This window comes from Hyperolius riggenbachi, chromosome 10 (genome assembly GCF_040937935.1).
Source record: "Hyperolius riggenbachi isolate aHypRig1 chromosome 10, aHypRig1.pri, whole genome shotgun sequence".
Taxonomy (NCBI): Eukaryota; Metazoa; Chordata; class Amphibia; order Anura; family Hyperoliidae; genus Hyperolius; species Hyperolius riggenbachi.
In genome coordinates, this window is record NC_090655.1 from 291176593 (window position 1) to 291201813 (window position 25221).

The following is a 25221-nucleotide window of genomic DNA, read 5'->3' on the forward strand; positions in this document are numbered from 1 at the left end:
CTATCCTTAGTGGTGCTACACACAGTCTGAGCTGTTCAGGTCTGAGCTTCCTATCCTTAGTGGTGCTGCACACAGTCTGAGCTGTTCAGGTCTGAGCTTCCTATCCTTAGTGGTGCTGCACACAGTCTGAGCTGTTCAGGTCTGAGCTTCCTATCCTTAGTGGTGCTGCACACAGTCTGAGCTGTACAGGTCTGACCTTCCTATACTTAGTGCTGCTGCACACACAGTCTGAGCTGATCAGGTCTGAGCTCCCTATCCTTAGTGGTGCTGCACACAGTCTGAGCTGTTCAGGTCTGAGCTTCCTATCCTTAGTGATGCTGCACACACAGTCTGAGCTGATCAGGTCTGAGCTCCCTATCCTTAGTGGTGCTGCACACAGTCTGAGCTGTTCAGGTCTGAGCTTCCTATCCTTAGTGGTGCTGCACACAGTCTGAGCTGGTCAGGGCTGAGCTTCCTATCCTTAGTGGTGCTGCACACAGTCTGAGCTGTTCAGGTCTGAGCTTCCTATCCTTAGTGATGCTGCACACAGTCTGAGCTGTTCAGGTCTGAGCTTCCTATCCTTAGTGATGCTGCACACACAGTCTGAGCTGATCAGGTCTGAGCTCCCTATCCTTAGTGATGCTGCACACAGTCTGAGCTGTTCAGGTCTGAGCTTCCTATCCTTAGTGGTGCTGCACACAGTCTGAGCTGTTCAGGTCTGACCTTCCTATCCTTAGTGGTGCTGCACACACAGTCTGAGCTGTTCAGGTCTGAGCTCCCTATCCTTAGTGGTGCTGCACACAGTCTGAGCTGTTCAGGTCTGAGCTTCTTATCCTTAGTGGTGCTGCACACAGTCTGAGCTGTTCAGGTCTGAGCTTCCTATCCTTAGTGGTGCTGCACATAATCTGAGCTGTTCAGGTCTGATGAGCAGCAGGAATTGTCTGTAGCAGTTTTCCTGTTGGGATGTGAAGCAGGAATTGTCTGTAGCAGTTCTCCTGTTGGGATGTGAAGCAGGAATTGTCTGTAGCAGTTCTCCTGTTGGGATGTGAAGCAGGAATTGTCTGTAGCAGTTCTCCTGTTGGGAAGTGAAGCAGCACTTGTTATTGCTTGCGGTGAGTGCCTTCTTGTGTTATTATTATTAATTTATACATCGCCAGCTTTTTCCGTGGCCCTATATGCAGCTTGCACCATATTACACATAAAGGCTATAAATAAAAAGTGATCTCTTTAAGATGGAAGTATCTTACTTTATTCGCCAATCATCAGTGAGCAAGTATCAAGATTGTTGAATTGATTGTTCAATTCTGCTACTGACTGTCCTCAGAGGAGCTCACAATCTAATCCCTTACATTATACAGCACCACAGAAGGTGAGAGCTTTTCATTTCACATACAGCAAAGTCCCCAGTACCCGGAGAGGATTGCCGGTCACATGTGCTCGCCAGTTGCCTGAGCATCCGGCCTAAAAACCACTAAATACTCACCGAGAGTCCAGCGCCGCCTCCTAACCTTCCTGTAGCTCCCGGTGGCATTCCGAATCCTCCGAGCACAGCTCTGTGTCACCTGACCCGCGTCACGTCACATGACACCCCAGGAGCTGTGCACAGACGCCGGAGAGCCGCTAGGAGCTACAGGAAGGTTAGGAGGCAGCGCTGGAGGCTCAGTGAGTATTTAATGCCCTGGAAAACCACATGCATCCCCAAAAACACAATCCCCATTATTTCCTCAGGTATTCCGAGTACTTGAAACTTCTGCCCAGATTATATTGGTCCCCGCCCTCATACCTAGCCACACCCCTCTATCTCCCGGATACTCCCTGGCTGCTCTCCCTTCCTATGACTGATAAATGAGGCTGCAGTTACCTGACTGACCACGCCCAGATGATATTGTCCCCGCCCTTATACCTAGCCACACCCCTCTCTCTCCCGGATACTCCCTGGCTGCTCTCTCTTCCTATGACTGATAAATGAGGCTGCAGTTACCTGACTGACCACGCCCAGATGATATTGTCCCTGCCCTCATACCTGGCCACACCCCTCTATCTCCCGGATACTCCCTGGCTGCTCTCTCTTCCTATGACTGATAAATGAGGCTGCAGTTACCTGACTGACCACGCCCAGATGATATTGTCCCCGCCCTTATACCTAGCCACACCCCTCTCTCTCCCGGATACTCCCTGGCTGCTCTCTCTTCCTATGACTGATAAATGAGGCTGCAGTTACCTGACTGACCACGCCCAGATGATATTGTCCCTGCCCTCATACCTAGCCACACCCCTCTATCTCCCGGATACTCCCTGGCTGCTCTCCCTTCCTATGACTGATAAATGAGGCTGCAGTTACCTGACTGACCAAGCCCAGATGATATTGTCCCCGCCCTCATACCTGGTCACACCCCTCTATCTCCCGGATACTCCCTGGCTGCTCTCCCTTTCTATGACTGATAAATGAGGCTGCAGTTACCTGACTGACCACGCCCAGATGATATTGTCCCCGCCCTCATACCTAGCCACACCCCTCTCTCTCCCGGATACTCCCTGGCTGCTCTCTCTTCCTATGACTGATAAATGAGGCTGCAGTTACCTGACTGACCACGCCCAGATGATATTGTCCCTGCCCTCATACCTAGCCACACCCCTCTATCTCCTGGATACTCCCTGGCTGCTCTCCCTTCCTATGAGTGATAAATGAGGCTGCAGATACCTGACTGACCACGCCCACATTATATTGTCCCCACCGTCATACCTAGCCACACCCCTCTCTCTCCCGAATACTCCCTGGCTGCTCTCCTTTCCTATGACTAATAAATGAGGCTGCAGTTAGCTGACTGACCACACCCAGATGATATTGTCCCCACCCTCATACCTGGCCACACCCCTCTCTCTCCCGAATACTCCCTGGCTGCTCTCTCTTCCTATGACTGATAAATGAGGCTGCAGTTACCTGACTGACCACGCCCAGATGATATTGTCCCTGCCCTCATACCTAGCCACACCCCTCTATCTCCCGGATACTCCCTGGCTGCTCTCTCTTCCTATGACTGATAAATGAGGCTGCAGTTACCTAACTGACCACGCCCAGATGATATTGTCTCCGCCCTTATACCTAGCCACACCCCTCCCTCTCCCGGATACTCCCTGGCTGCTCTCTCTTCCTATGACTGATAAATGAGGCTGCAGTTACCTGACTGACCACGCCCAGATGATATTGTCACCGCCCTTATACCTAGCCACACCCCTCTCTCTCCCGGATACTCCCTGGCTGCTCTCTCTTCCTATGACTGATAAATGAGGCTGCAGTTACCTGACTGACCACGCCCAGATGATATTGTCCCCGCCCTCATACCTAGCCACACCCCTCTATCTCCCGGATACTCCCTGGCTGCTCTCTCTTCCTATAACTGATAAATGAGGCTGCAGTTACCTGACTGACCACGCCCAGATGATATTGGCCCTGCCCTCATACCTAGCCACACCCCTCTCTCTCCTGGATACTCCCTGGCTGCTCTCTCTTCCTATGACTGATAAATGAGGCTGCAGTTACCTGACTGACCATGCCCAGATGATATTGTCCCCGCCCTCATACCTGGCCACACCCCTCTATCTCCCTGGCTGCTCTCTCTTCCTATGACTGATAAATGAGGCTGCAGTTACCTGACTGACCACGCCCAGATGATATTGGCCCTGCCCTCATACCTGGCCACACCCCTCTATCTCCCTGGCAGCTCTCTCTTCCTATGACTGATGAATGAGGCTGCAGTTACCTGACTGACCACGCCCAGATGATATTGGCCCCGCCCTCACACCTGGCCACACCCCTCTATCTCAGTGGCTGCTCTCTCTTCCTATGACTGATAAATGAGGCTGCAGTTACCTGACTGACCACGCCCAGGGCTGGATTTGTACTCCTTACTGCCCAAGGCCACTGTCGCCAGCCGCCCTTCTTCAGTATAGGTAGTGAGATGACCCCTCCCCTCTAGTATAGTTAGCCAGCACAGGCGGCTAGAAGCAGAAGTACAGGCTTGTAAATGCTGTACCAGTTTAGCCTGCTGCTTTGGTGCCCTTGCTTCTGTGGTGCCCTAGGCCATGGCCTATGTGGCCTTGGCCTAAATCCGTCCCTGACAACGCCCAGATGATATTGTCTCCGCCCTCATACCTAGCCACACCCCTCTATCTCCCGGATACACCCTGGCTGCTCTCTCTTCCTATGACTGATAAATTAGGCTGCAGTTACCTGACTGACCACGCCCAGATTATATTGTCCCCACCCTCATACCTAGCCACACCCCTCTATCTCCCGGATACTCCCTGGCTACTCTCTTTTCCTATGACTGATAAATGAGGCTGCAGTTACCTGACTAACCACGCCCAGATGATATTGTCCCCGCCCTTTTACCTAGCCACACCCAGAGCTGGGACAAGGTCCTCCAGCACCCAAGGCTGAGACACCAAAGTGCGCCCTTCCATCCCTCCCACCCCAGCCATCACACACTGATTGTTATTAGACTAAGAGGCGCCACAGGGCCCACAACCTCCCCAACACCTTAATATGTAGTTATCTGGCTTGCAGTCACTGCTATGTATCCCCTTTTCTTATTTCTTTCTGCTTCAAACACAATTAGGAATGACAGCTGAATGAATTCTGCGCCCCCCCTTACACTGCGCCCTGAGGCTGGAGCCTTTCCAGCCTATGCCTCGGCCCGGCCCTGGCCACACCCCTCTCTCTCCCGGATACTCCCTGGCTGCTCTCTCTTCCTTATTGCCCAAGGCCACTGTCACCAGCCGCCCTTCTTCAGTATACGTAGTGAGATGACCCCTCCCCTCTAGTATAGTTAGCCAGATGACTCCTCCCCCTTCACTCTAGTATAGGTAGCCTGATAACCCCCCAAGTATAGGTAGCCAGATGACTTCCTTAATCCCTCCCCCCCCCCCCCCCCTTCAGTATAGGTAGTTAGCTCGCCTTCTCACCGCAGCAGCTATCAGTGTCACTCATTTCTCCGTTCGTCTCCAGTGCAGAAGCTTCCTCTTCCTTTCCGTCACCAATGCTGCCCATGTCCATATCCGCCGGCCACAATGCAAACGTGCACAGAGAGCAAGGTGGCTGCTGCACAGGCGGCTAGCAGCAGAGTACAAGCTTGTAAATGCTGTACCAGTTTAGCCTGCTGCTTTGGTGCCCTTGCTTCTGTGGTGCCCTAGGCCATGGCCTATGTGGCCTTGGCCTAAATCCGTCTCTGACCACGCCCAGATGATATTGTCCCCGCCCTCATACCTAGCCACACCCCTCTATCTCCCGGATACACCCTGGCTGCTCTCTCTTCCTATGACTGATAAATTAGGCTGCAGTTACCTGACTGACCACGCCCAGATGATATTGTCCCCACCCTCATACCTAGCCACACCTCTCTATCTCCCGGATACTCCCTGGCTGCTCTCTCTTCCTATGACTGATAAATGAGGCTGCAGTTACCTGACTGACCACGCCCAGATGATATTGTCACCGCCCTCATACCTAGCCACACCCCTCTATCTCCCGGACACTCCCTGGCTGCTCTCTCTTCCTATGACTGATAAATGAGGCTGCAGTTAGCTGACTGACCACGCCCAGATGATATTGTCCCCGCCCTCATACCTAGCCACACCCCTCCCTCTCCCGGATACTCCCTGGCTGCTCTCTCTTCCTATGACTGATAAATGAGGCTGCAGTTACCTGACTGACCACGCCCAGATGATATTGTCCCCGCCCTTATACCTAGCCACACCCCTCTATCTCCCGGATACTCCCTGGCTGCTCTCTCTTCCTATGACTGATAAATGAGGCTGCAGTTACCTAACTGACCACGCCCAGATGATATTGTCCCCGCCCTCATACCTGGCTACACCCCTCTATCTCCCGGATACTCCCTGGCTGCTCTCTCTTCCTATGACTGATAAATGAAGCTGCAGTTACCTGAATGACCACGCCCAGATGATATTGTCCCCACCCTCACACCTAGCCACACCCCTCCCTCTCCTACTCCCTGGCTGCTCTCTCTTCCGATGACTGATAAATGAGGCTGCAGTTACCTGACTGACCACGCCCAGATTATATTGTCCCCGCCCTCATACCTAGCCACATCCCTCTCTCTCCCGGATACTCCCTGGCTGCTCTCTCTTCCTATGACTGATAAGTGAGGTTGCAGTTACCTGACTGACCACACCCAGATGATATTATCCCCGCCCTCATACCTAGCCACACCCCTCTATCTCCCGGATACTCCCTGGCTGCTCTCTCTTCCTATGACTGATAAATGAGGCTGCAGTTACCTGACTAACCACGCCCAGATGATATTGTCCCAGCCCTCATACCTGGCCACACCCCTCTCTCTCCCGGATACTCCCTGGCTGCTCTCTCTTCCTATGACTGATAAATGAGGCTGCAGTTACCTGACTCACCACGCCCAGATGATATTGTCCCCGCCCTCATACCTAACCACACCCCTCTATCTCCCGGATACTCCCTGGCTGCTTTCTCTTCCTATGACTGATAAATGAGGCTGCAGTTACCTGACTGACCACACCCAGATGATATTGTCCCCGCCCTCATACCTGGCCACACCCCTCTATCTCCCCAATACTCCCTCGCTGCTCTCTCTTCCTATGACTGATAAATGAGGCTGCAGTTACCTGACTAACCACGCCCAGATGATATTGTCCCCACCCTCATACCTAACCACACCCCTCTATCTCCAGGATACTCCCTGGCTGCTCTCTCTTCCTATGACTGATAGATGAGGCTGCAGTTACTTGACTGACCACGCCCAGATGATATTGTCCCCGCCCTCATACCTAGCCACACTCCTCTATCTCCCGGATACTCCCTGGCTGCTCTCTCTTCCTATGACTGATAAATGAGGCTGCAGTTACCTGACTGACCACGCCCATATGATATTGTCCCCGTCCTCATACCTGGCCACACCCCTCTCTCTCCCGGATACTCCCTGGCTGCTCTCTCTTCCTGTGAGTGATAAATGAGGCTGCAGTTACCTGACTGACCACGCCCATATGATATTGTCCCCGTCCTCATACCTGGCCACACCCCTCTCTCTCCCGGATACTCCCTGGCTGCTCTCTGTTCCTATGACTGATAAATGCGGCTGCAGTTACCTGACTGACCACGCCCAGATTATATTGTCCCCGCCCTCATACCTAACCACACCCCTCTATCTCCCGGACACTCCCTGGCTGCTCTCTCTTCCTATGACTGATAAATGAGGCTGCAGTTACCTGACTGACCACACCCAGATGATATTGTCCCCACCCTCATACCTAGCCACACCCCTCTCTCTCCCGGATACTCCCTGGCTGCTCTCTCTTCCTATGACTGATAAATGAGGCTGCAGTTACCTGACTGACCACGCCCAGATGATATTGTCCCCGCCCTCATACCTGGCCACACCCCTCTATCTCCCCAATACTCCCTCGCTGCTCTCTCTTCCTATGACTGATAAATGAGGCTGCAGGTACCTGACTAACCACGCCCAGATGATATTGTCCCCACCCTCATACCTAACCACACCCCTCTATCTCCAGGATACTCCCTGGCTGCTCTCTCTTCCTATGACTGATAGGTGAGGCTGCAGTTACTTGACTGACCACGCCCAGATGATATTGTCCCCGCCCTCATACCTAGCCACACCCCTCTATCTCCTGGATACTCCCTGGCTGCTCTCTCTTCCTATGACTGATAAATGAGGCTGCAGTTACCTGACTGACCACGCCCATATGATATTGTCCCCGTCCTCATACCTGGCCACACCCCTCTATCTCCCGGATACTCCCTGGCTGCTCTCTCTTCCTATCACTGATAAATGAGGCTGCAGTTACCTGACTGACCACGCACAGATGATATTGTCCCCGCCCTCATACCTAGCCACACCCCTCTCTCCCGGATAATCCCTGGATGCTCTCTCTTTCTATGACTGATAAATGAGGCTGCAGTTACCTGACTGACCACACCCAGATGATATTGTCCCCGCCCTCATACCTAGCCACACCCCTGTATCTTCTGGATACTCCCTGGCTGCTCTCTCTTCCTATGACTGATAAATGAGACTGCAGTTACCTGACTGACCAAGCCCAGATGATATTGTCCCCGCCCTCATACCTGGCCACACCCCTCTCTCTCCCGGATACTCCCTGACTGCTCTCTCTTCCTATGACTGATAAATGAGGCTGCAGTTTCCTGACTGACCACGCCCAGATGATATTGTCCCCACCCTCATACCTGGCCACACCCCTCTCTCTCCTGGATTCTCCCTAGCTGCTCTCCCTTCCTATGACTGATAAAAGAGGCTGCAGTTACCTGACTGACCACGCCCAGATGATATTGTCCCCACCCTCATACCTGGCCACACCCCTCTATCGCCCGGATACTCCCTGCCTGCTTTCTCTTCCTATGATTGATAAATGAGGCTGCAGTTACCTGACTGACCACGCCCAGATGATATTGTCCCGCCCTCATACCTGACCACACCCCTTTCTCTCCCGGATACTCCCTGGCTGCTCCCTCTTCCTATGGTTGATAAATGAGGCTGCAGTTACCTACTGACCACACCCTGATGCTATTGTCCCCGCCCTCATACCTAGCCACACCCCTCTATCTCCCGGATACTCCCTGGCTGCTCTCTCTTCCTATGACTGATAAATGAGGCTGCAGTTACCTGACTGACCACGCCCAGATTATATTGTCCCCGCCCTCACCCCTTTCTCTCCCGGATACTCCCTGGCTGCTCCCTCTTCCTATGGTTGATAAATAAGGCTGCAGTTACCTGACTGACCACACCCTGATGCTATTGTCCCCGCCCTCATACCTGGCCACACCCCTCCCTCTCCCGGATACTCCCTGGCTGCTCTCTCTTCCTATGACTGATAAATGAGGCTGCAGTTAGCTGACCGACCACAAGATGGCGAGCTCCCCTCTTCCAGCTGGAACGCAGAAACCGGAAATACAGAACCACAGAGAGGAAGTGATGAAAGGCCGGTAGTTGGTGGGTGGAGCATATTGTCCTGCAGCCAATGATAGCGCTACAATCACACAGAGGAGGTCACGTGGTGGGCAATGACGTCACTGGTAATCCCGGCCCTGTGCACGTTGGAAGAAGGAGACCGGAAGTGGTGATAGACCGGAAGTGGCGATAGAGCTCGTGCTGGCTGCAGAGGAGGGGAAAGGTTACTTTGTTTATATTGTATTTCCCGCCTGTAACCATAATTAATAATATCTGTAACATTTGTAAAGGGCTTTCCTCCTGTCACACCCAGTGCCTGAGAGCTGCAGCCACCAGGGGGAGGGGCACATAGTGGGTGAGGGGAGGAGCACATAGTGGGGGAGGGGAGGTCAGGTATTGGGGTGAGGGAGGGGAGGAGCACATAGTGGGGGAGGGGAGGACTGGTTTTGGGGTGTGGGAGGAGTACATAGTGGGGGAGGTGAGGACTGGTATTGGGGTGAGGGAGGAGCACATAGTGGGGGAGGGGAGGACAGGTATTGGGGTGGGGGAGGAACACACAGTGGGGGAGGGGAGGACAGGTATTGGGGTGTGGGAGGAGCACATAGTGGGGGAGGGGAGGACAGGTATTGGGGGGAGGGAGGAGCACATAGTGGGGGAGGGGAGGACAGGTATTGGGGTGAGGGAGGAGCACATAGTGGGTGAGGGGAGGACAGGTGTTGGGGTGAGGGAGGAGCACATAGTGGGGGAGGGGAGGTATTGGGGTGGGGGAGGAGCACATAGTGGGCGGGGGGGGGGAGGACAGGTATTGGGGTGAGGGAGGAGCACATAGTGGGGGAGGGGAGGACAGGTATTGGGGTGAGGGGAGGAGCACATAGTGGGGGAGGGGAGGACAGGTATTGGGGTGACGGAGGAGCACATAGTGGGGGAGGGGAGGACAGGTATTGGGGTGAGGGAGGAGCACATAGTGGGGGAGGGGAGGTATTGGGGTGAGGGAGGAGCACATAGTGGGGGAGGTGAGGACTGGTATTGGGGTGTGGGAGGAGCACATAGTAGGGGAGGGGAGGTATTGGGGTGAGGGAGGAGCACATTGGGGTGTGGGAGGAGCACATAGTGGGGGAGGGGACTGCAGGTATTGGGGTGAGGGAGGAGTACATAGTGGGGGAGGGGAGGACAGGTATTGGGGTGTGGGAGGAGCGCATAGTGGTTAAGGGGAGGTCAGGTATTGGGGTGAGGGAGGAGCACATAGTGGGGGAGGGGAGGACAGGTATTGGAGGGAGGGAGGAGCACATAGTGAGGGAGGGGAGGACAGGTATTGGGGGGAGGGAGGAGCACATAGTGAGGGAGGGGAGGACAGGTATTGGGGGGAGGGAGGTGCACATAGTGGGGGAGGGGAGGACAGGTATTGGGGTGAGGGAGGAGCACATGGGGGTGGGGAGGACAGGTATTGGGGTGAGGGGGGAGCACATGGGGGTGGGGAGGACAGGTTTTGGGGTGAGGGAGGAGCACATAGTGGGGGAGGGGAGGACAGGTATTGGGGTGAGGGAGGAGCACATAGTGGGGTAGGGGAGGACAGGTATTGGGGTGAGGGAGGAGCACATAGTGGGGGAGGGGAGAACAGGTATTGGGGTGAGGGAGGATCACATAGTGGGGGAGGGGAGGACAGGTATTGGGGTGAGGGAGGAGCACATAGTGGGGGTGGGGAAGTGTATAGTGTAGAGGACATTCTGTGCACTTCCTGTTTGTCACACAAAGAGAATAGACACGCACTGCAGACTTAGACATCATTGGAGAAGAGGATTCTGGGAATGTCATATTACTGGAGAGGGGAGGAGGGTTCTGGGAGTGTCACATGACTGGAGAGATGAGGAGGGTTCTGGGAGTGTCATATGACTGGAGAGGTGAGAAGGAATTTGGGAGTGTCACATGACTGGAGAGGTGAGGAGGATTGTGGGAGTGTCACATGACTGGAGAGGTGAGGAGGGTTCTGGGAGTGTCACATGACTGGAGAGGTGAGGAGGATTCTGGGAGTGTCACATGACTGGAGAGGTGAGGAGGGTTCTGGGAGTGTCACATGACTGGAGAGGTGAGAAGGATTCTGGGAGTGTTACATGACTGGAGAGGTGAGGAGGATTCTGGGAGTGTCACATGACTGGAGAGGTGAGGGGGGTTCTGGGAGTGTCACATGACTGGAGAGGTGAGGAGGATTCTGGGAGTGTCACATGACTGGAGAGATGAGGAGGATTCTGGGAGTGTCACATGACCTTACCTTCAGTCTCTGCATACAGAGTTTCCCTTCTGTGAAGTCTGCTGACCATCGCGGTATCCCCACCTCACCCCCTGATATCTGAGAGACACAAGAAGCCCACAACATCCTCACTGATCTGCTGTCGGGGTGAGTTTAGCATTAGCAGGAATTATGGGACAGTATCCAGTGACAGCTAGTGATTTGTATGGTGGTGACTGTATCATTCTGTGTGTCAGGTTCCTATAAGGAGGCTCATTGTCTCATCTATTTCTCCATGGAGGAGGGGCAGTATATAGAAGGACACCAGGACCTCTACAAGGACGCCATGATGGAGAGTCAGCCGCCCCTTACATCACCGGGTAAGAGGCGACTTTCATTACTTGTACAGGAGAGAGCAGTACTTGGGGTCCGCCTAGATAAAGCCGCCCCTCCCCCCACCCATTATCTGATAAACACATGCAGGCTCTCACAACAAAAAGTACATCCGTAAGGGAAAAGTGTCAACATTCTGATTAAAGTGTGGATATGTTGCGTGGCCACCATTATTCTCCAGCACTGCCTCTCTTGGGCGTGGAGGTCACTAGAGCGTCACAGGTGCCACTGGAATCCTCTTCCCCTCCTCCATGATGAAGCTGGGCGATGTTAGAGACCTTGCGCTCCTCCACCTTCCATATGAGGATGTCCCGCAGGTGCACAATGGGGTTTAGGTCTGGAGACACGCGTGGCCAGTCCAGCACCTTTACCATTTAGTTTCTATAGCCAGGCAATGGTCATCTTGGAGGTGTGTTTGGGGCCATTATCATGCTGGAATACTGCCCTGCAGCCCAGTGTCTAAAGGGAGGGGATCATGCTCTGCTTCAGTGTGTCACAGACAGTACATGTTGGCATTCATGGCTCCCCAATTCCAGCAGCACTCATGCAGCCCCAACCCATGACTCTCCCCCCACCATACTTCACAGTAGGCAACACACACTGACACAGTTGACACCATCTGAACCAAATAAGATTATCTTGGTCTCCTTAGACCACAGGATGTATCCAGTAACAGAAACCCACCAGAGAGATGTACAGGTCCTCTTTATTCCTGGGATTGTCCACCTAGATCCCCCATCATCTGATAATCACATGGACAATGTATTCAGTCAGTGTGTGTGTTTTCTGCAGATGTATCCAGTAACAGAAACCCACCAGAGAGATGTGCAGGTCCTCTTTATTCCCAGGATTGTCCACCTAGATCCCCCATCATCTGATAATCACATAGAGACAATGTATTCAGTCAGTGTGTGTGTTTCCTACAGATGTGTCCAGTAACAGAAACCCACCAGAGAGATGTGCAGGTCCTCTTTATTCCCAGGATTGTCCACCTAGATCCCCCATCATCTGATAATCACATAGAGACAATGTATTCAGTCAGTGTGTGTGTTTCCTACAGATGTGTCCAGTAACAGAAACCCACCAGAGAGATGTGCAGGTCCTCTTTATTCCCAGGATTGTCCACCTAGATCCCCCATCATCTGATAATCACATAGAGACAATGTATTCAGTCAGTGTGTGTGTTTCCTACAGATGTATCCAGTAACAGGAACCCACCAGAGAGATGTACAGGTCCTCTTTATTCCTGGGATTGTCCACAGGAAGGTCACACCACCCCCCGGCATCATCAGGTAGGTGGAGCTGGGGGGTCTCCAGAGACTCCAAACTGTATTATATTATCCTCCTGCATGTGCTGTTATCTGTGGTCACAATTTAAATTGGCTCTCATTTTGTGAACTTAGGGTGGAGAACTGATACATGTAAGTGCTGTGGTTAAAGAGGAAGAAGAAGAGACGTATGTGAGGAGTGATCAGCAGTGTATGGTGGAGGAAGACATGATGAGGACATGTAAAGAGGAAGAAGAGACATATGTGAGGAGTGATCAGCAGTCTATGGAGGAGAGTGACATGATGAGGACATGTAAAGAGGAAGAAGAAGAGACATATGTGAGGAGTGATCAGCAGTCTATGGAGGAGGGTGACATGATGAGGACATGTAAAGAGGAAGAAGAAGAGACGTATGTGAGGAGTGATCAGCAGTGTATGGTGGAGGAAGACATGATGAGGACATGTAAAGAGGAAGAAGAGACATATGTGAGGAGTGATCAGCAGTCTATGGAGGAGAGTGACATGATGAGGACATGTAAAGAGGAAGAAGAAGAGACATATGTGAGGAGTGATCAGCAGTCTATGGAGAAGGGTGACATGATGAGGACAAGTAAAGAGGAAGAAGAAGAGACGTATACGAGGAGTGATCAGCAGTCTATGGAGGAGGGTGACATGATGGGGACAAGTAAAGAGGAAGAAGGAGAGACGTATGTGAGGAGTGATCAGCAGTCTATGGAGGAGGGTGACATGATGAGGACAAGTAAAGAGGAAGAAGAGAAATATGTGAGGAGTGATCAGCAGTCTATGGAGGAGGGTGACATGATGAGGACAAGTAAAGAGGAAGAAGAAGAGACGTATGTGAGGAGTGATCAGCAGTCTATGGAGAAGGGTGACATGATGAGGACAAGTAAAGAGGAAGAAGAAGAGACATATGTGAGGAGTGATCAGCAGTCTATGGAGAAGGGTGACATGATGAGGACAAGTAAAGAGGAAGAAGAAGAGACGTATACGAGGAGTGATCAGCAGTCTATGGAGGAGGGTGACATGATGGGGACAAGTAAAGAGGAAGAAGGAGAGACGTATGTGAGGAGTGATCAGCAGTCTATGGAGGAGGGTGACATGATGAGGACAAGTAAAGAGGAAGAAGAAGAGACATATGTGAGGAGTGATCAGCAGTCTATGGAGAAGGGTGACATGATGAGGACAAGTAAAGAGGAAGAAGAAGAGACGTATACGAGGAGTGATCAGCAGTCTATGGAGGAGGGTGACATGATGGGGACAAGTAAAGAGGAAGAAGGAGAGACGTATGTGAGGAGTGATCAGCAGTCTATGGAGGAGGGTGACATGATGAGGACAAGTAAAGAGGAAGAAGAGAAATATGTGAGGAGTGATCAGCAGTCTATGGAGGAGGGTGACATGATGAGGACATGTAAAGAGGAAGAAGAGGAGACGTATGTGAGGAGTGATAAGCAGTCTATGGAGGAGGGGGACATGATGAGGACAAGTAAAGAGGAAGAAGAAGAGATGTATGTGAGGAGTGATCAGCAGTCTATGGAGGAGGGTGACATGATGAGGACATGTAAACAGGAAGAAGAAGAGACATATGTGAGGAGTGATCAGCAGTGTATGGAGGAGGGTGACATGATGAGGACAAGTAAAGAGGAAGAAGAAGAGACGTATGTGAGGAGTGATCAGCAGTCTATGGAGGAGGGGGACATGATGAGGACAAGTAAAGAGGAGGACAATGTTACAGAGCGCAGAACAGGTGAGTAATCAGCAGAAATATAGAATAAATGTGTGTGTATATTGCTGGTGTGGCTGTATTGCTGCTCACAGACTGGCCATGTTAGGAGCTGTTATTTGTACTCAGATATTGTGATTGTGTTTGGTGACATCTTACTAACAATAACAGTACAGACACCCTGATTGGAGTTCCCTGTTCAGTTTTTGTTTTTTTCTTTATTGAAAGATTTTTGATCCGGCATATAATAATAAACGTAGAGTAAGTCATCACAGTAAAACATGCCATACAAATTATACAGAAGGTCAGATTTGATGTATAACATTTAACTGCTAGTCAGATTGACCCTCTTATGATGTATGTAGAATTCCATGCTGGATGTTTTAAAAAGGAAAGACTAACAAGTAGTCATTCTGTTAGGATTACCTTTTAAGTGACCTCTAAAGGTCCACAATTCGAAAAAGCTGGATAACCTCCTAAACAGAGACCAAAGCAAAAGGAATAAACTGTTCCTGGACATCACCGATGTAAAAGGTGAGGGGGGGGGGGGGGCTCATGTATTTGCTTGACCCATACAAGATATTGCAGAAAGCCAGTCTGGGGGGAACATTGTCTTTTAAGCCAGGGCAAGTTTAATTTTAAGGTCATCTGATTCCCTCTAACTATCCCATGTTTTCTTAACCTGATCCGTCTTCCCTAGGATCAAATCTGAGTCGGCGTACTGTGTCGACTTCTTATATAAACTCTTGGAGAGACGGGGCTGTTACAGAGCCCCGAGACCTAATGAGAACTACCCTGGCTGCATTTAGCAGGTGTGGCCTGGAGGAAGGTCTGGGTTATTGAGGATTGATAACAATGGGGAAGGCCAGGGTGTCATGTGATTAAGTGGGCCCACCTGTCCAAGAATCTGCAAGGTGTTGGCGACCAGTGATGAGTGAGACCAGGTTGATTTAGGAGACTGGGATATCCATGGGAGAGTGTGTAATGGAAAAGTTGTCTAGGCTTGCTCAATGAGTGTCCATTGTTTCGTGAGAATGTTCCTGTTCCAGTCAACCACCCTGGTTAGGACTGCCGCCTGGTAATACTTTCAGACATCTGGGGCTGCTAGGCCTCCATCCTGTCTGGGTCTACAAAGAATTTGATTTTGCAACCGAGGTGGTTTGCCTTTCCAAAATTATCTGTTAAAGATCTTTTGTGTCTGCCTCTGAAAAACATTCGGAATACAGATCAGCAATGATTGAAAGAGATCGAGTAATCTTGGCATGATATTCATGTTAAGCACCGAGATGCGTCCCAATCAGGATAGCTGAGGGAAATCCCATTTTTAATATCAAGTTTAAGGGTTTCAAGGAGGGGTGGGAAATTGGATTTAAAGATGTCCTTAATGTCAGATGTGATCTTTGTACCCAAATAAGTGATGTGTGCTGATTTTATTTTGCGGTAGATTGACATTGAGGGGTTCACCTTTATCAAAATTAATTTTGAAGCGAGAGAGGTAGACACATTTAGCAAATTCCTGGGTTAAGTTAGGAAGAGTTATAAGCAGATTAGTAAGGAAGAACAGCAAATCTTCTGCACAAGCCGCTACTTTCTGCTGGTCCTTACTCTGACAAATCTCATTGGCGATTCGGTGGGGGGCAGAGTGACTCGGCCACGAGCAGTGTGGGGTAGGTGAATGCCGATGTGCAGAAGCTGAGGTCTGATCTCTCCCCCCCTCCCTCTTCCCCCGCTCAACCAGCTCCTCTGGCGGAAGATTCAGCGTCGCCGGCTCTGGGCTGTCTCAAACCCTACAGCGCCAGCCAGCTGCCTGATCCACGTTGTCTCCTGTCCCCTCTCTCCGATGCTGCGCATATTACTTCCAGTTTTAGTGTGCGCAGTATTGGAAAGAGGAGACAACATGAATCAGGCGGCTGGCTGGCGCTCTAGCCCGCCTGACCACTAGCCCACCAGCCTGACCACCTCCCCACTTGCCCACCAGCCTGACCACCTCCCCACTAGCCCACCAGCCGGACCACCTCCCCACTTGCCCACCAGCCTGACCACCTCCCCACTTGCCCACCAGCCTGACCACCTCCCCACTAGCCCACCAGCCTGACCACCTCCCCACTAGCCCACCAGCCTGACCACCTCCCCGCTAGCCCACCAGCCGGACCACCTCCCCACTAGCCCACCAGCCGGACCACCTCCCCACTAGCCCACCAGCCTTACCACTAGCCCACCAGCCTTACCACCACCCCACTAGCCCACCAGCCTGACCACCTACCCACTAGCCTGACCACCACCCCACTAACCACCAGCCTGATCACCACCCCATGAGCCACCAGCCTGACCACCTACCCACCCCACTAGCCACCAACCTCACCACTTACCAACTCGCCCCACTAGCCACCAGCCTGACCACCCCCCCCCCCCCACTATCCACCAGCCTGACCACCCACCCACTAGCCACCAGTCTCACCACTTCCCAACCCACCCCACTAGCCACCAGCCTGCCCACCTACCCCACTACCCACCAGCCTGACCACCTACCCCACTACCCACCAGCCTGACCACCTACCTACCCACCCCACTAGCCACCAGCCTGACCTACCCACCACACTAGCCACCAACCTAACCTACCTCACTAGACACCAGCCAGACCTACCTACCCACTTACCCAACCCACCAGCCTGACGTACTTACCCACCTACCCCACTTCGGTGTAACCCTCCTTTTCCACCCAGCATGACCTTAGGGCCCTTTTCCACTAGCTGCGCTTCAGAAAGCGGATTGCAGCCGTTTTGATGAGCACTGTGATAACATGTAAATCGCAGTGCTTATTTCCCACTAGCATGCGTCGTATTTTCTCTCTGCGTCCTCCAGTCCGGCCCCCTGAATTGAGAGTACACTGGATCTGTCCTATTTAAGAAACACAGACTTTGATTAATTAAACCCAATTAAGGCCACCTGCCTGCATATATAGGTGCACCTCCCCCTTCATCCCTCACTTTTCACTGTGTTTCTTAACCTATTGGTAACACAGGCTGGATTTCTTTTACAGATTTAGGCTAAGGGTCCTGCGTTGTAGTCGTTAGGACCCTTAGACCTAGGCCAAGTTCTCTGCGTGCAGCGCTAGCTACAAATGGTGGGCTAGCATTGCGGTGTGGCTCATAGCAATAGGTGTGTGGGGTAGATTACCTTTAATCTATTTGCTGTGGCTGTGCGACTGTTGGGACAGGCGGCAGTTGCCTTTTGGATGCTGGGCTGCGCATTGTTGGACGTCTCCGGAGCGGGTATGACACGTGGGGAACCACTTCCAGGTCATGCAGTCTACTTCCGCCTACGTCCCGATGCACGCGAGAAGGCAGACACTCCCACCGCTGGCAGGGCGAGCGGAAGCAGATGCCACGACGGCGTCTGCTCGCCATCTCTTTCTCTTCCACATGGCAGATGCTGCTTCCAGCAATTGTTAAACACAATCATTAGATTGTATCATTGATGACCAATGGGAAAATCCATAGAAAAGATTTTTAGTTCCAAAATCCTTCAAACACAAATTTCCTTTTAAAGAGGCAGAAATTCAGAGATGGGATAAGTGCCCAAAATTGGATGCAGCACTTTCTCAATTCTCTAAAGATGCGGACCTCTCCTTTGAGGATACTGGGGCCTTAAAGGACCCATTAGATAGAAAAGTTGAGGTTTTGGAAAGAATTGGGGAAGAATTTCCCTTTGGTTTAGGCCCAACATCTTATTGTTTAGGCCCAACATCTCGTCTATCTGTGTGTCCAGGAATCTTATTTCATGGGTGGATGAGATGCAACAGTTGCTAGCAGGGGGTACTCCAGTAGAACAGGTTCTTGAGTCCTTCCCGGGGGTTTCTAGAGCCTTAGCATTCATCTGTGATGCGCTAGTGGAATCCCTTAGAGGTACAGCTAAAATTGCAGCTTTTGTAAACTCTATAAGGAGAGCAATTTGAGAACCTGGAAGGGGGATATTACATCCAAAAGCAGGTTGTGTGCTATGAAGTTTGAAGGGAAGTTACTTTTTGGCAAAGATTTGGAGAATATCTTATCCAGGTCAACAGACAAATAGAAAAAGTTCCCTGATAAACGTAAGAAAACCACTACCAAGAGGTATTTCCAGGGTAGGAATCAAATGTCACAGAAGGGGAAAATCCTGAACAGAACAAGAAATGGTCTTACTTCAGGGGTAGAGGTAGGGGAACAAACGTGTCCCAAAAACCTCGGACCCCAGGAAACAAAGACGCAAAATGACCAGTTTCAGGTCGGGGGGAGGCTATTAAACGTTCTTCCTCAGTGGGAAAGTATCACACAAAACAAGTTCATATTGAATATAATAAAATTGGAGTGCAAACTCGAATGCAGCAGGGAGCCTCCCCCCAGGTACTACTTGACAAAACCTCCGCAAGACAGGGACAAAGCTCAGGCATTAAGGCAGGCTGTCACCTCCTTGCTTCTGCAAATCGTAGCGGTAAGAGTACCTCCTTCAGAACTAAGGGAGGGCTTCTACTCTCACATTTTCATGGTTCGAAAACCGTCAGGAAAATATTGCCTTATTATAAATCTAAGCAACTTGAATTTTTTTTCTAAGAGAGAAAAAAATTCAAGATGGAAAAGATTTACTCGGTAAAGGACCTCCTGACTTCCTTTGCTTGATTGGCCTTGATCGATCTTCAAGACGCGTATTTACACGTTCCAATCTCCACGGTCCATCAAAGATTCTTAAGGTTTGCCCTGGAATTCGGCAACAAAACCATTTCCAGTTCAGGGCCCTCCCATTTGGGTTAGCAGCTTCTCCACGCATCTTCATGAAAATTGTAGCAGAAGTGACAGCCTGCCTTGACCTGGAAAATATCAGAATTGTCCCATATCTGGATGATTTTCCTATTTTTGCTCAGACAAAAGAACATTTAGAAAGAGTTTTAAAAATTTGCTTACAGATCCTGCAAAGGTTAGGATGGGTGATCATTTGGGAGAAGTCAAACTTAGTTCCATCCCAAAAGGTTTTATTTCTAGGTTACTCGTTAGACACAGTAAGTCAAAAAACTTGGTTACCCCTAGAAAAGATAGAGAAACTTTCTCGAAAGATTTCAAGTTTGCTGAGTCAAGAAGAGATCTCGCTACGGGAAGCATGTTCTCTACTGGGGTCCATGACATCTTGCATTCCAGCATTACAGTGGGCACAGTTACACCCCCACCTTCTACAGGAGTGGTTACTATCAGAAGGGGGAGGCCAACAGAGAAAGTGAAAGCCAACAGAGCAAGTCAGAAACTCTTTAAGTTGGTGGCAGGACCCCCACAATCTCTCTCAGGGCCGAAGTTGGGTCCAGCAGGAGGAAATCAGGGTCACCACAGACGTCAGCGCCTGGGGGGCCCATTGCCAGAATATCCAGATTCAAGGAGTATGGAGTTAGGAACTGAAGTTAAGTTCCTCCAACTTCAGGGAACTGTCAGCCGTAAAAGAAGCTTTACTAGCTCTGATAGAGGTAGTGAAGAGCAAGCATGTCAAAATCTTGTCCGACAATATTGTAACGGTGACATATCTAAACAAGCAAGGCGGAACCAAAGTCCGTACACTTCTTTACCTTTCCCTAGAGATTCTTCACTGGTCAGAAAAGCATCTCTTATCTCTGTCGGCAGTCCACATAAAGGGTTCAACAAACCAATTAGCGGACAGTTTAAGTCGCAGGACAGTACGGGAGGCAGAATAGAAACTTTGTCCAGAGATTTTCAAACTCATAACCCAGAGGTGGGGGGTTTCCCAGAATAGACCTCTTTGCCTCCCCTTTAAATGCAAAACTTCCAGATTTTTGTTCGTTGGACGTCTCTTCAAGGAACAACAGATTAGACGCTCTAACAGTAAATTGGGGAAAGGACTTGGTCTATGCATTCCCTCCATTCAATCTGCTTCTAAGGGTGGTCAGGAAGATTCAGTTAGAACAGGCCAAGGTGATTCTTATCATTCCTTGGTGGCCCAGAAGGGCCTGGTTTCCAATAGTCAGATTGCTAGCTATACAGGATCCTTGGAAACTCCTGTGCAGGCCAGATCTACTTTCTCAGAATGGAATCGTTCATCCAGATCCACAAAAACTCAGTCTCCCAGCTTGGATCTTGAGAAGCAGCTGTTAGCAAAGAGGGTTTTCAGACAAAGTAATCCAGACCCTCTTTAAAAGTAGGAAAGAGGTTACAAAGATAATTTATGGGAAGGTTTGGAAAACCTTCAATGGATGGAAAGAAAGGAGAGGTTTCCAAACACACCAAAATGGTCTGCCACTCGTTTTAGACTTTCTACAAGATGGAGTACAATGTTCTCCCCAGAAAAATGTTTCCAGCTGGGTGGCATGAAAAAGTAGCCGGGTGGGGTGAGATGAGAAAATGCAGGGCCGGTGTTTCTGTTTGCCACTGCTTACAGCATAGCAGGAGGTGAGCTGATGACAGCCGGGTGCTCATCAAAACTAGCCGGGTGGAGCACCCAGCTAAATGAGCCTCGGGAGAACACTGGAGTAGATTTGGGTCTTTCGGTTAGTACTATTAAGGTACAAATTGCAGCTTTGTCTATATTCCTAGATAGACAATTGGCAAAAGAACAGTATGTTAAAGCATTTGTTAAAGCAGTGTCAAGGTCCAGGCCCATTCAGTCAAAGACCTTTCCACCTTGGGACCTGCCATTGGTACTACAGGAGCTTCAGAAACCTCCTTTTGAGCCGTTAGATCAAATTGACCCAAAATATCTAACCCTTAAAGTAGCTTTCCTGTTGGCCATGACGACGGCTAGGAGGGTAGGTGACTTACAGGCTTTATCTACTAAAGACCCTTATATGACGATACAACCTGACAAAATTGTTTTCAGGACTGATCAGACATACATTCCCAAAGTAAATTCAAAATTTCACAGGACATAATTCTCCCTTCCTTCTGTGCTAACCCTAAAACTAGAAAAAAAAAACTGTTTCATTCTTTAGATGTGAGAAGAGCAGTGCTAGTTTATTTGAAGAGAACTAAGCAATGGAGAAGATGAAAGAAGTTACTAGTTTTGTTTGCAGGACAAAGGAAAGGTTTGCAAGCCACTAAATCCTCGGTAGCTAGATGGATCATTAGACAGACGATAGACATTTGCTACCAGTCAGCAGGTAAACAATCTCCAATGCAAATTAAAGCCCATTCGACCAGATCAGTCTCTACCTCATGGGCAGAAAGAGCAGGGGCATCTTTAGATCAAATTTGTAGAACTGCAACATGGTCAAACCCATCAACGTTTATAAGGCACTACAGAATTGACCTGCTGTCAAATCAGGACATGCCCTACGGAAGAAAAGTTCTGCAGGCAGTTGTCCCACCCTAATTGTGAGTAAGAGCAAGTTCTCTGTGGTCTCTCAATTCAGGGAGCCGGACTGGAGGATGCAGAGAGAAAATACCTGTTAGTGTCTGGTAATACGTATTTCTAATAGTCCTTCAGTCCGGCCCCCTCTATTACCCATACCCTATAGTCACTCCTGGTGTAAGGTTCGTTCTGACTCACTTCCTTCTGACTTTGCGTGTGTGCACCTTGGTGTATATTACTCTGTGATAAGTGAGGGATGAAGGGGGAGGTGCACCTATATATGCAGGCAGGTGGCCTTAATTGGGTTTAATTAATCAAAGTCTGTGTTTTTTAAATAGGACGGATCCAGTGTACTCTCAATTCAGGGGGCCAGACTGAAGGACTATCAGAAATACCTATTACAAGACACTAACAGGTATTTTTCCAAAACACAGTTGTCGGGCAATCGTGCTCCGTTCCCGGCAGCTATATGGAGAAATCACAGGTAGTGTAGATTGTAGGTTGCGTGATCGCAGCGCAATTACGTTTGCACATCCTAGTGGAAAAGGGCCCTTACTTTCCCACTCGGCTACTTTTTCATGCCACCCGGCTGAAAAAAATTCTGGGGAGAACACTGAAGCTGATAATGGTCATTGTACATTACTGTACACAGATTGGTCACAGTAGGGGGAGTTAGTGTTACTGGCCTGTAATATGCTGATAATGGTCACTGTACATTACTGTACACAGATTGGTCACAGTAGGGGGTGACTTAGTGTTACTGACCTGTAATAAGCTGATAATGGTCACTGTACATTACTGTACACAGATTGGTCACAGTAGAGGTGACTTAGTGTTACCGGCCTGTAATAAGCAGATAACGGTCACTGTACATTACTGTACACAGATTGGTCACAGTAGGGGTGACTTAGTGTTACTGGTCTGTAATAAGCTGATAATGGTCACTGTACATTACTGTACACAGATTGGTCACAGTAGGGGGAGTTAGTGTGACTGGCCTGTAATATGCTGATAATGGTCACTGTACATTACTGTACACAGATTGGTCACAGTAGGGGGTGACTTAGTGTTACTGGCCTGTAATAAGCTGATAATGGTCACTGTACATTACTGTACACAGATTGGTCACAGTAGAGGTGACTTAGTGTTACCGGCCTGTAATAAGCAGATAACGGTCACTGTACATTACTGTACACAGATTGGTCACAGTAGGGGTGACTTAGTGTTACTGGTCTGTAATAAGCTGATAATGGTCACTGTACATTACTGTACACAGATTGGTCACAGTAGAGGTGACTTAGTGTTACCGGCCTGTAATAAGCAGATAACGGTCACTGTACATTACTGTACACAGATTGGTCACAGTAGGGGTGACTTAGTGTTACTGGCCTGTAATATGCTGATAATGGTCACTGTACATTACTGTACACAGATTGGTCACAGTAGGGGGTGACTTAGTGTTACTGGCCTGTAATAAGCTGATAATGGTCACTGTACATTACTGTACACAGATTGGTCACAGTAGAGGTGACTTAGTGTTACCGGCCTGTAATAAGCAGATAACGGTCACTGTACATTACTGTACACAGATTGGTCACAGTAGGGGTGACTTAGTGTTACTGGTCTGTAATAAGCTGATAATGGTCACTGTACATTACTGTACACAGATTGGTCACAGTAGGGGGAGTTAGTGTTACTGGCCTGTAATATGCTGATAATGGTCACTGTACATTACTGTACACAGATTGGTCACAGTAGGGGGTGACTTAGTGTTACTGGCCTGTAATAAGCTGATAATGGTCACTGTACATTACTGTACACAGATTGGTCACAGTAGAGGTGACTTAGTGTTACAGGCCTGTAATAAGCAGATAACGGTCACTGTACATTACTGTACACAGATTGGTCACATTAGGGGTGACTTAGTGTTACTGGTCTGTAATAAGCTGATAATGGTCACTGTACATTACTGTACACAGATTGGTCACAGTAGGGGTGACTTGGTGTTACTGGCCTGTAATAAGCTGATAATGGTCACTGTACATTACTGTACACAGATTGGTCACAGTAGGGGTGACTTAGTGTTACTGGCCTGTAATAAGCTGATAATGGTCACTGTACATTACTGTACACAGATTGGTCACAGTAGTGGTGACTTAGTGTTACTGGCCTGTAATAAGCTGATAATGGTCACTGTACATTACTGTACACAGATTGGTCACAGTAGGGGTGACTTAGTGTTACCGGCCTGTAATAAGCTGATAATGGTCACTGTACATTACTGTACACAGATTGGTCACAGTAGGGGTGACTTAGTGTTACTGGCCTGTAATAAGCTGATAATGGTCACTGTACATTACTGTACACAGATTGGTCACAGTAGGGGTGACTTAGTGTTACTGGCCTGTAATAAGCTGATAATGGTCACTGTACATTACTGTACACAGATTGGTCACAGTAGGGGTGACTTAGTGTTACCGGCCTGTAATAAGCGGATAATGGTCACTGTACATTACTGTACACAGGTTGGTTACAGTAGGGGTGACTTAGTGTTACCGGCCTGTAATAAGCTGATAATGGTCACTGTACATTACTGTACACAGATTGGTTACAGTAGGGGTGACTTAGTGTTACTGGCCTGTAATAAACTGATATTGGTTACTGTACATTACTGTACACAGATTGGTCAAAGGAGGGGTGACTTAGTGTTACTGGCCAGTAATACGCTGATATTGGTCACTGTACATTACTGTACACAGATTGGTTACAGTAGGGGTGACTTAGTGTTACTGGCCTGTAATAAACTGATAATGGTCACTGTACATTACTGTACACAGATTGGTCACAGTAGGGGTGACTTAGTGTTACCGGCCTGTAATAAGCTGATATTGGTCACTGTACATTACTGTACACAGATTGGTCACAGTTGGGGTGACTTAGTGTTACTGGCCTGTAATAAGCTGATAATGGTCACTGTACATTACTGTACACAGATTGGTCCCAGTAGAGGTGACTTAGTGTTACCGGCCTGTAATAAGCTGATAATGGTCACTGTACATTACTGTACACAGATTGGTCACAGTAGGGGTGACTTAGTGTTACCGGCCAGTAATAACCTGATAATGGTCACTGTACATTACTATACACAGATTGGTCACAATAGGGGTGACTTAGTTTTACTGGCCTGTAATACGCTGATAATGGTCACTGTGCATTACTGTACACAGATTGGTCACAGTAGGGGTGACTTAGTGTTACCGGCCTGTAATAAGCTGATAATGGTCACTGTACATTACTGTCTACAGATTGGTCACA

General features: G+C 49.5%; 1 protein-coding gene across 1 annotated transcript in view; it reads left to right on the forward strand.

Moving 5' to 3' along the window:
• LOC137537295 (zinc finger protein 850-like) overlaps nucleotides 1–25221 on the forward strand; it is an 80789-nt gene that overhangs the window by 49447 nt on the left and 6121 nt on the right. Inside the window, exons 8-10 of the mRNA XM_068259372.1 lie at nucleotides 11442–11564; nucleotides 12772–12869; nucleotides 12981–13061. Of these exons, the coding sequence (XP_068115473.1) occupies nucleotides 11442–11564; nucleotides 12772–12869; nucleotides 12981–13061 (302 nt within the window). The remainder of the gene's footprint in view (nucleotides 1–11441; nucleotides 11565–12771; nucleotides 12870–12980; nucleotides 13062–25221) is intronic.